Source organism: Globicephala melas, chromosome 14, assembly GCF_963455315.2.
Source record: "Globicephala melas chromosome 14, mGloMel1.2, whole genome shotgun sequence".
NCBI classification, from domain to species: domain Eukaryota; kingdom Metazoa; phylum Chordata; class Mammalia; order Artiodactyla; family Delphinidae; genus Globicephala; species Globicephala melas.
In genome coordinates, this window is record NC_083327.1 from 54,152,033 (window position 1) to 54,164,228 (window position 12,196).

A 12,196-nucleotide genomic window follows, 5' to 3' on the forward strand; every position below is an offset into this window, starting at 1 on the left:
ATTTGTTTTTGCAGTAAAGAACTTAGCAATAATCAAACATCACTGTGAAGATAGACTTAGTCATTGCAAGCTCCCTCCCCGCACCAACAGTAGTCAGAGAAACACGGGGATGCCTTTGCACTCTTGTGCCTCAACCTTGCTTCTCATAGGGTCAGGATTATTCCTTTCTGAATTCCTGAAGGGACCATAGAGCTATTAATATTGTATATGAATAGAGAATACCTTAGGAGAAGAAATCATCCCAAACACCCGCTACATGAGAGATGCACGTCAGTCAGCAATTTTCCATGAGCTCACACATAGGTGTCTGTGACCAGTTAATAGTCATAAAAAAAGGTTTAAAGTTGTGAAGATCTCAAGTAAACATGAATCTTCCAAATGTTTGTATTTGTTCAGACTTGCTAATGAATATTCTCACCACACATATGGGTGACTCATAGAAACCTTGGGATTCTCAGGGATATGTATAGTAGTAGCCCTTAGAACAGACTGGTCATGTCCTCACCAAATATATATTTCACTTAAGTAAATGAAAGATGAGGGCACAAAAACTGTAAGACTTCTCTCCCAAAAGATCGAATATTGAACATAACTTATAGTAAATATTATTATAAATACTTACATATGATCCACGTGGAACTACTGATAAGATAAATCACATTTTCACCTTTATATCAATTTGAACTGATAAATATTAAACTCATGTGAGAAGAAATGTTTCAGGAAAGCATTGGCAGGGAGTGAGGTGCTGAATAGCTACATAGTTGCAGAATCAGTTTGCTTTGAATCAGAGAGTGAAATGGTGTTCTGTAATAGACCAGAGTTGAAAAAGATATCTTAAAAATTAGTGTCATTACTCAGATTAAGCCCCAGTCTATGTTGTCATCCTTATTTGAAGACATTAGAGACATCCACCACATAAATGAAAAGCAAAACTAATACGTATTGATTTCAATGAGTGAGCACAAAATACCCATCTCTAATCTGCCAGGGTGCTAGTTCAGTGAGAATACTTCCACTAGGTATATACTATCTATAAATATTTTGGGGCAATATATTCTTATTTTTCAAATGCTCAAATTTTTAAAACTTTGAAATTAAAACAATATATGTATGTATTAAAGGGAAATACCAGATCACAGAAAAGAGGGAAAAATTCCCAACTTATTCACCCATTACCACCAAGTTGAAAGCTAATAAAAGAAAACGTGTATCCTGCCCAGAGAATGTCATTGAACTTCTATATCTATGATTTAACTTTCATTTTTGTCTTTCTACATTTGTCCCCCTAGTGCATCCTAACGTCAGTCAAGGCTGCCAAGGAGGCTGTGCAACATGTTCAGATTACAATGGATGTTTGTCATGTAAGCCCAAACTATTTTTTGTTCTGGAAAGAATTGGCATGAAGCAGATTGGAGTGTGTCTCTCTTCATGTCCAAGTGGATATTATGGAACTCGTTATCCAGATATAAATAAGTGTACAAGTAAGTGTCTACACAAAATTATGTTTTTATCTCATCCTTGGGGAACTTTCCAAATTTGAAATGGCCTCTAGCCGTATTTGTAATATTCAATGTTAAGTAAATAATATTTACCTGACACTTAGGCTAAACCATACTTGAACTCAGCCCTTAGGGCAGGAAGATTTTCACCACTATAAAAAATACTCCAGTTTTGAGGGGTGTTTTTTTCATCATAAAAACAAAAACTGAGAACGTGGTTATCATTCATTGAACCTGTAGAAAGGTACCACAAGCACCAGTGCCACCTGAGTTCCCACCACCATCACAAAATCCAAGTATTTAATGACTGAAAGAAGTAATTCAGCTATTTTCGCTTCAAGAAGGATTCCAGTACAGCAACTGAAACATTTATTTATCAATTGGAATTAAATGTTGGAAACACTCTCAGATCACATCTCATCTGGACTGAAAGTTTACTCTCCACACCGTAGACCCAGTAACCTTTCGAAATGTAAATTAGGAAATATCGCTACTCTAGCATACATCACATGTGGCCCTGCCTTCCTCTGCATACTCAGCTCCTACGACTGCCCCTCAACCACTTTGCACTAACCTCACCGGCCTTCTTGCAAGATCTTCCTACTTCAAGGCTTTTGAAATGACTGTTGTACGCTCACCGTCCTGGCAGTTTGGAAAACTCTTTGCCCACACCTTTGCTTGGCGGGCTCTCTCCTTTCATTCAAGATTCTGCTCAGATGTCACCTTCTCACAGAGGCACTCCATGACCATCTTGTCCAAAATAATCAACCTCTTCCCCTCATCAGTCACTTTTTATATCTTTTTCCTACCTTTTGTTTTTGTCATTATTTTTTCCAGAGCACTTATCACTCTGGAAGTAGACTGCTTAGTTTCAAAGACCACTCTGCTCTGTGGTCCTGAGCTAATTACCTAACCTTTCTGAATCAGTTTCCTTCTCTGTAAAATGAGAATCATAATAGGGGCTACCTCACTGGGTTATTGTAAGGCTTAAATGACAATATTGTAAAATACTTGTAGCAGTGTGTGACATACAGTAATCACCATATAAGGATCAACTATCATTATTGTTTATTGTATCTCCCCTCCTAGAATGTAAACTTTGTGAGGTATGGGCCTTATCTCTCTTTTGTATGCTGCTGTCAATGTACCTAGAATAGGGCTTGGCAGACAGTAGGCAACGAAATATTTGTTAAATTAAAAAATAGACCTCAAGAGCAGCACAAAGGCAACATCCTAGTACGTTTCATCAAAGTTCTAATGAAACATTTTCACTATCATTTAATATAAATAGACACTTGGTCTTATAAGCATCCTTGTCAAAATTTTTTTCATAAGGCAATAAATACAATAATTTTGAAATCAATGACTGGTGTACCTCAACTAAATGACTATGGAGGAATCTTTAATTTGGTTTGGCAAAATAATTTTGAGCCTAAGTGTTTGACATACAAGTCGCATGTGCCTGTGTTGTAAGCATACAGAACTGGACCAACAATATATAGTTAACTGACGCTAATGGAAGCATATTTCTCTTTTCTTTTTTTGTTTTCAGAATGCAAAGCTGACTGTGATACCTGTTTCAACAAAAATTTCTGCACAAAGTGTAAAAGTGGATTTTACTTACACCTTGGAAAGTGCCTTGACAATTGCCCAGAAGGGTTGGAAGCCAATAACCATACCATGGAGTGCGTCAGTATTGGTGAGGAGGAGCTCTAAGACTTAGGAGGGATGAGAAACACCAGAGATGATAATGTCAGTCTCCATGGAAACGCTGCTCAAAGTGCTGTCTCACAAGAGCCTGAGGGACCACCTCTAAGAGGCTTGCTCCCTCCTTCTTTACAAAGATACCATGCTAATGGGCCTTACTCAGCATGTATCACAGTAAATTTAACACCCTGTGCGTGCACTGTTATTTCTTAGGAACCATCGATAACTATTTCAACTATTGTGATCATTACAGATTTATTTTGTATCATTATCTAATGAAGTTTTACTTATAGTAATTTATATGTATACATGCACACTTCCATATATATATACACACACACACACACACACACACACACACACACAGAAATTTGATCTTGAACTAAATTTCCACCTTAGGGTAAGAGTTTCCACCTAGATCTAATGTCAACCAATGACCAAACTTATTTTCCAAAAGGAGGAAACATATTCTCTGGATACAGCCCTTTAATACTCAGTAGATGGATCAAAGACTTCGAGAACTGGATCTGATATGGTTAAAAAAATTCTCACTTTTTTCTCTCACACTGCTTTGCTGAAACACCCTGCTTGCACAGGTATTCAGACACAAGGAGAGGATTTTGGACTTAGACTGACAGAAGGACACAGTCCCAGGGCCTGATTAATTGCAGGCTGAGTTTCCTGGAGGAGAGGTTCCTCAGACAAGTTGTTTGCCTAATAACGGATCACTGTCAGGCTATATTTTCCCTGTTTTAAATGGTGTGCAGCTACTACAGCTACGAGCTTGGTGAACAGTTGGGGAGCAGATGCTAAACCAAATGGGGAAACAGCATACTAAATCTCAGAATCCCCTGGGCAAGAGCTGCAAGAACCTTTTGATACTGCAGTGCTGTTGGCAAATGCACACAATTGTCCCCTTGATTCAGTGCAAGATAGTCTCCAGGACACCCCTGGGCTCCCCACAGACATATCCATTAGAATCTTAAGTACTGGAGAAATAACTCTAAAGTGGTGGTTTAACCATTTCAGGTCCACATGAGACATTTATTTCTAAACAAAGTGTTTGTGAGAAGGAAACAAATGGATGATATTTTAAAGATAATCTCAGAAGCATCTGGAAAACAACTTTCCTGAAACAGCTCATGGCTCAATTTGGTTCAGTCTTATTTTTTCCTCTAGTCAATAAAAACACAGAAAAATAAATTAGAAATAGGGTAAAAGGTACATGAGAAAGCACTTCAAGTTCATCTCTCTGTAGGTCCTGAGGGCTGATGATTAGAGGTGATAACTTCCAAACTGTGGAGAAAATAGGAAACAGTTCTGAAAATATTCAAGGACAGAAATTCAGGATAAGTTGCAGAAAGTCTGTGATATTGCTCTACCCAGGAAAGGGGCGAATGTTTAGATTTTCTTAGTTGTTGAAGGTGTAGCATCAGTCCTTCAAAGTCCATTTATTTAAATGTGTTAATGCTTTCCTATCAGAGAGCATTTAACACCTGGCACTGTTGGATTAGCTATTAAGGCTTCCTGGTAATTTATAATACTATTTAGACAAAGACTGTTTGGTTAACACAATTACGTTTAAGAAATTTATATATTTTAGAATAGGGGTTAGCAATCTAAAAGCCATTTAGTGAATCAGGCTCATTGAACAGATAGGTGTAAATGACCTAGGACATAGGAATAGGCAAATCAACTTTAGTTCCCAGCTGGCTCTTGTTGCTTGCTGCGTAAGGGCTGTCTCCCGTCACGTGGTATCTGGCCTACAAGCACTTGTGTGGACCATGCCTGTGGGATTGCCTCAGAATTTCACAAAAAATGATGACTTGCTTGATGATCACAAAGGACCATTAAAGGCTGTTCCTTTAACAAATATGAAAACTAGGACCCAGAGAGCTGAAATGGTGATCCCAAGGACACAATGTGAGTTATTGTCAGTGCTATAATTAGTACCTCTACTCTAGCTCTCTACGGCAGAAGTTGAAGAATGTGTCTCTCCCTTTGCTAAAATCTATACTGCTTGACTTGTTTCTTACCCAGATTTTAAATTGAGAGAACATGTCATAAACAGAGAATACACCACCTTCATACAGAGCTAGGGTAAAAGATTTATGTCACAACATACCCACTCCTCATGGTTTGCAAGTCAAATTAAGCAAAAATGTCGACTGAATCCAATTTTATAGGAGAATGTATTTCTTCCACTTTGTGCTCCAGAAATTTGCTTGCTTTCTGCACTGTCATTCTGCCATCCTCATTGCTCTTCTTGGAGAGTTGGTGCTGTTCAACTAGTCACAGAGGGAAGATATCTAGCTCCAAAGAGTGAGTAGCAAAGAACATGGCCTTGCTATGTTCTCTCTGGAACCATGCTGTCAGGCAGCAAGAATGAGAACAAATGAATAATGTTGTAAGACCATTACTGGTGAAATATCCAATTCAACTTTCCTTCCAGTTCAAGAATCCCTTTTACAGCATTCCAGGCTGACGATCAACCACACCATGACCACTTCCAGGGACAAGGAGCTAACAACATTTTTTGAGACACTTGTTTCATTAGTGAACAGTTAAATGTTCCAATGTTAAGATTGTTCTTAATACAGAGGATAGAAGAAATGAAGTTTCTGTTGAGCAGTTCTGTTTTTTTCTTAATTACCTCTTAACCAAATAGTGCCCCAGATCTATATTGTTCATTTAATGACCTGAATACCACTTAAATCAACCTATTTGCTGTCTTTACATGATCAACAAAGTTTCCATTCTTTCCAAAAATATTTTTTGGATACTAACATTAAAGGTTCATTTGAAAGTATTTAGCTAAGAAAATTTCTTCTCCTCTCAAGGCCTTTTAACTATCCCATCTTATTAGAGCTCTTTATATCTGAACTCGCTAGTTGTGAATATTTTTCCTCCTTCTTCAATGGAATAATCTAAGATTGGCACTAAAATTTCATTTTTAGAACCATTCATCATCTGACTAAAGACTCATAGCTACCTATGTTGTAATTTTTTAAATCTGTTTTTCTTAAGTCTAGGTGTACATTTGCCTAGACCACCTTTGCTTTTATGAAAATCACAAAAGTTTGGGTGATTTCCACATCACGTAATTTTTTTCTAATTTAGTCCATGTAGTTCTGGCATTAAATGAATACTGAACAAAGTTACAGCTCACAAACTTGGATTTTTATTTTTCCATTTGCTTTCTTGGAGGTGTTTTTATTTGTATGTGCAAAGCTCCCCTACTTTTTAATGACTAATATTGGGATCAGAGATATGACCTTAACTGGCAAGAGATTATGATATCATTAAGTGATTTGGTTGCTCTGTTCTTTAACCAACTGAACATGAAGACTCCTTTGAAAGTGGTTCAGTAGAGTTCATTTAAGTTCATAGAAACTTAAATTCACTTATCTAATCATTTCCATTCAACTCTGTGTTGCGTTCAGATACCTGAAAGTGACTGAAAAAGCATGTGAAAAAAATGTATTGTGCATGGTTTTAAATTTCTGAAACATTTAGGTTATATTTCTTGAGGTTGTATGAAAAATAGTATTCTGCTCTAAAATAAGAATTCGTTAAATCAGAAGGCAGCAAGGTTACTGGGAATTTGTTTTTGTGGAAAGAGAGTCATATCATCTGAAAGAGTTACTGTTGCAAGCCGTTTCCTTTGTAAGTCAGGAAATTTTATGAACATAAATATAAGAATATCACCTTGCAGGTGTTTATTTTTATTAGAAGTGCAAAAATCTGTTATAATACCTTGTAAAGCCAAAACTGAAAAGATTGATACACACAGAAAAAGGGAAACATCTACAAAAGAAGTTTTAGAAAAAGTATATCAGTTCATCCTAAAAGTCAGCCTGTCAGGTGACTTCTAGAAGCAGTTTATCAGCTGAAATTGACCCAGAATTCACTTAAAACAGATACTGCTATGCCTGATCTACACCCATGAATAAATGACAATATTTAAGTACTCAAGAAAAGGCACATGAAGTAGAAAAAGCACTGAGTTGTAGGCCAAGCACCTGAATTCATTTTTTGCTTAATCATTCTCTAGCACAGAAGTTCTCAAAGTGTGTTCTCACTACCTGCAAATGTGCATCACGTGTATCATTAGAAATGCAAATTCCCAGGCCCCACCGCAGGCAACTGAATTGGAAACTCTGGACGGGGAGAGGTCCAGCATTCTTTGTTTTAGCAAGTCCTCCCTGCGGGTGATTCTGTTGCACACTAAACTTTGAGAATCAATTCTCGAGTATGTAATAATGACTAACCTATCAAGTTATGGTCAGGATCTATCAATAATTGTAGCAGTGCTCTAGAAATTGTAAAGCATTGGTCAGTTGTGAATAATTATATTCATGCCTGGGTTAATCAAATCTACAGTGAAAAGTAAACCCAATGCAAGAGTGAGTTTACCTGATAATATGAGGACCAAAAAGTGGAAAACATTCTATTCCTGCTTTCACTTTCTCTTTGTTTTATCTTTAAGTCATCTTGCCCAACTTTGTTCTGCAGGATTTCTGCTCAGAATTTGGGCAAGTATTGATGGAAGCATGCCTTCTTGTTTATTTAACAATTGTGAAACTATGTGTGAGCGAACTGAGGCTGTTTCTGGTGTTCTGTTTCAGTGCACTGTGAGGCCAGTGAATGGAGTCCTTGGAGTCCATGCACGAAAAAAGGAAAAACATGTGGCTTCAAAAGAGGGACTGAAACACGGGTCCGAGAAATAATACAGCATCCATCAGCAAAGGGTAACCTGTGTCCCCCCACCAGTGAGACAAGGAAGTGTACAGTGCAAAGAAAGAAGTGTCAGAAGGGAGAACGAGGTACAATCATACTAACATGTGCTTGTTTGAATCCTCATGATTTGATGCAAATTTCACTTTATTTCTTAGGAAACATTTATTATTATCACTCACGTCTGAAAACCCTAAAATGTGTACCAAACAAAGAATATGTTGGCTGTAAATTACAGAATATCGATGTGGTAATTTTTTTAAATGGAGCTTGATATCAGAACTTTAAACTACACAAAAGTGTGCTAATTGAATCTTAGGGAAGGGGGCTGCATTATAAGCATATAATATATGCCTATATCTTCCTTTTGGGCCATTATCTTTCCTATCGTCTACCTTCCTAGTACCTGGAAAACTTAGGGGAAGCCTCAGAAACACAAGGTCTAATAATAACATTTGATACACGAGCATGGTGAATACCAGCCATCAGCTTACTCCTTTCTTCATTGCCTACAAACCAAAGTAGTGCAATTAGGTGTTAAACTTTTGTAGCTAAACATGTTTTAAAGGTTACATATTTTATAAGTATAATACAAGCATTCGTGACATTTTATCCCCAGATTTTTTTTTCATATTACAGTAATTTCATACATCAGATTATAGAACCTACCAAATCAATATTAAATAACTCTGTGTAAGGGCTGTTCTGAAGTCGTATGAGTGCCAAGGAAAAATATATCATTTAATCTGATGCTTTAAGGTGATTAAACTTCCATATAGAAGATCTGCAGTTGTTGACTTTTAAAATATAATTTTTCCATCTTTCTCACTAATCCTCAGCACCACTGCCTACAAATATGTTATGTAGCTATTGGTGAGCCTATAAATGATCCTCTCAATTAATTGCAGCTTGGCTGACTCTGTAGTTGAACTTCCTTTGTTTATGTCATTCATTCATTCATTCAACATCATTTTATTGAATTTTTATTTTATGGCCACACATAGTGCTAAGCCCTGGGGATTCACAACTGAATAGAGTACCATCCCTATCCTGAAGTTATACTCAGAGTCCAGTGAAAGGTTGAGATGTTTAAGCAGATAATCACAATATCACATAGTAAGGGAGGTTTGGTGTGTGGAAAATTTCGATGGAAACACAGAAGACGGTGCTGTGAAAACTTGAACTTTGCTCGTACAAGAAAGGACTTGGGTCCCCCGTACTTTGCAGTGTCTTTCACTGTACCGAAAGACCAAACTGACCATCATCAGGATGGATACAGCATGTCGTTGCCATTAGTAATCAAGTAGTTAATGTGATAAGCTTTTTGAATACATGGATTATTTTAAGGGAACTTCAAGTTTTTGTAAATTTATAGGAGGTTTTGATTAAAATTAGGTTTAAGGAATGAAAGTTGGCTAGTGAAAAAGGTCTTTCTGGCATTTGTTACCAATTAATTTAAAACATCTTAGATTTTAAAAGTTGGATTTGGAAATAAAATATTTCATCACTCTACTTGTTGGTAAGCTCCCATAGCCGTACATTTACTTATGTTTACTAAATTTTCTTAAAATTTAATGACTTACAGGTGGTCTTTGTTCATATTATTCTTTCCACAAAGATTCTACATTACTAATCAGTATTTAGTATACTTTGCTTTTAAAATATAAGTGAAGAAAATCTCATCCAATAGAAAAATTAAATTATGATACTAATTACATTTTTTTCTTTTATTTGAGGATGTGGTCTTCTAATATATTTTGCTAGCACTGACTTAAACATTAACATTGAAAATGTTAGTTTTTAAACTAGCAACAACTAAGATAAGTAATGCCATAAGAAGTTTAAAATAGTAACCTGTAACATAAGCTTGACTTAAAAATTTCTTTCTGGTCCTTGTTTCTTCTCCTCTGAGTAGGATACATTGGCATTTTATGTTTACAAAGAAAATGTTATACAACTAGAAAATTTTAGGTGCTTTATTCTTTTTCAAATTTGATAATCCATAGACTACTAAGTAGGAAATGTGGATTACATGTATAATTAAATTCAAGATTTAGTTCCATTTTTATTTAATTTTCATTCATCTTTTTATATGTCTGTCAAAAATAATTTCTCAAGTAGCCTAGAAATTTAAGATAGGAAGGTAACCACTTCTCCCTTCATTCCTTACTTCTCTAACCTATTAGTTTTCTAAACTTCTCTTAATGGTAACTCAAATATCAAAAATACATCTATTTGAATATGAAGAAACCAAATAGAAAAGTAATTATGACCCCTGGATATGCCACTGTATCAAATATCACATCAAAATAATAACACTACCCAGAGTCTTCTTGTTTATACTGTATATCTCAGAGCTATACAATAGTGATAAATATAAACACAATAAAGTGATGAAGACATGATTTCTCCTACCACTAGAATAGCTATTACTTGAGCTGCACCTAAATGATTGTAGATTCATAAAATAACATCATTTAGATTCATGGCTGAGCATTTTCAGATGAGAAAGCTAAAAGATAAGGTTTTTTTAAAAAAAAATTTAGCCTGAAAATCTTGAATTTAAACTTACATCTATCTTCCCTGCCCAAGAGGTTAACAATAGACAGAAGTAGATAACTCATATTTGGAAAAGGTATGGAGCATGTGTTCAGGAATTTTTCTGCTGTGTTGTAATTGCCAAAGGCAAGGTCTCCAGGGAAGAATGATAAGATCCAGAAATGACTTTCTAAAATGTACACAAAGAAGAAGCTGAATAGGAGGAACTAGTTTTTAGTAACAGAATGGATTATTCTAGTTGTGAGATGCATATTTGTATGTATGAAATTTTCATATATATATGAAAAATTGGTTGCAAAATCTTACACATACACACATTTTTCTTTACTAATATTCTTCTCATGCTTAGAATAGTTATAGTTAGTTAATCTGAGGAGATAAATGTCATTTCTGTAGCCCCAAATCTAAACTTTTATCTGATGTACTACTTGTTTGCACATTTAGGATTATTTCCCTTTACCTGGCATGCTGCCTTTTAATATCTTAACTTCTCCATCAATTACTAGCTTTAATAAGAAGTTATTACCAATGCAGTAGTTTCTAGCTTGAGCCTATCTCAATTGACTTATATATCTTAAATGTCAAAGATATATAACGTTTATTTTAAGAGATTATGAAGGCTAACATGTACACTAGTATCACATATGCCTTAAAACAATATATTGTAAATAGAAGTAAACAAGGAGAAAATGCACTTTTAATGGCTGCCAACTCATACTTATTAACTCTTTTGATATATTGCTTGTAACCATTTTAGATAAGGGGAAGTGAAACAGAACAGGGGAGCATATATTTGTCCCCGTTTGATGCAAAAGAGTGATTTTTTTTGTTTGGGTTGGAAGGCAGGGTGCAAAGAAAGGAAGATCACCAAAATGTTTTTCATTCATTTGTACATTCCTTTAATTAACTGAAGAGAATTTCCTGTAGGTAATGGGTTTTGAGGCAATTCACAAAGAATGAAAGAAATTTTGTTCTTTGGTGAATTGCATGAATAAGATCCTAATTAATTACATGTAGTACATGATCTTGGGATAGAAAGGAGAGAGAAGAACAGAGTCATGGAAGAAATGGGGCAGGGTCTACTTTCTTGGTGTGAAGAAGAAATAGCATCCTTCCTAGCAGAGAAGGAGAAAAAGAATCCATTAAAATATAAATAAATAAAATGTCCAGAGACATTTCCAGGGAAGAAACAAGTGTGGGAATTACTGCATTATTTGAACATACTGAAGGTCACCTTATGTGCCTTCCCAAAATTAAAAGTACAGTTGTAAAATCTACTAGGTTTTACATAGAAGAAAAGTGTTATATGTTAACTTACAAATTGCTATTAATCATGTTTTCAAATACCAGTATTATAAATATGCATTATATTTATCATGAGCACTATATTTAAAGTTACAGTAAACTTTGTTTTTAAAAAAGGAAACATAAAAAATGAGCCCACTTTGTTCCCAGGTTTGCACCTCTGTCTTTTAGTTAGCTTCTTAAGATCTTTATAACAGCTACTCCAGTGATGAAGAGTTGAGTTTTATACAGGAAGGATTCATATTAAAGCTTCAGTCAAATTCAAAACGAGACATTTAGCCAAGATTTTCAGAACAGTTCTCAAAATCCAAATAGAAGGAGTCATTAGCTCAAAATTGTAGGATGCCAACTGGCTTGGAGAATTTTGATGATGGCCTCTCACCACC

General features: G+C 35.6%; 1 protein-coding gene across 2 annotated transcripts in view; it reads left to right on the forward strand.

The window, feature by feature from the left end:
- The window catches only part of RSPO3 (R-spondin 3), a 77,415-nt gene that overhangs the window by 30,870 nt on the left and 34,349 nt on the right, over positions 1 to 12,196 (forward strand). For both annotated transcript variants that reach the window (XM_060283558.1, XM_060283559.1), the window contains exons 2-4: positions 1,293 to 1,484; positions 3,055 to 3,201; positions 7,838 to 8,035. In XM_060283558.1, the coding sequence (XP_060139541.1) occupies positions 1,293 to 1,484; positions 3,055 to 3,201; positions 7,838 to 8,035 (537 nt within the window). The remainder of the gene's footprint in view (positions 1 to 1,292; positions 1,485 to 3,054; positions 3,202 to 7,837; positions 8,036 to 12,196) is intronic.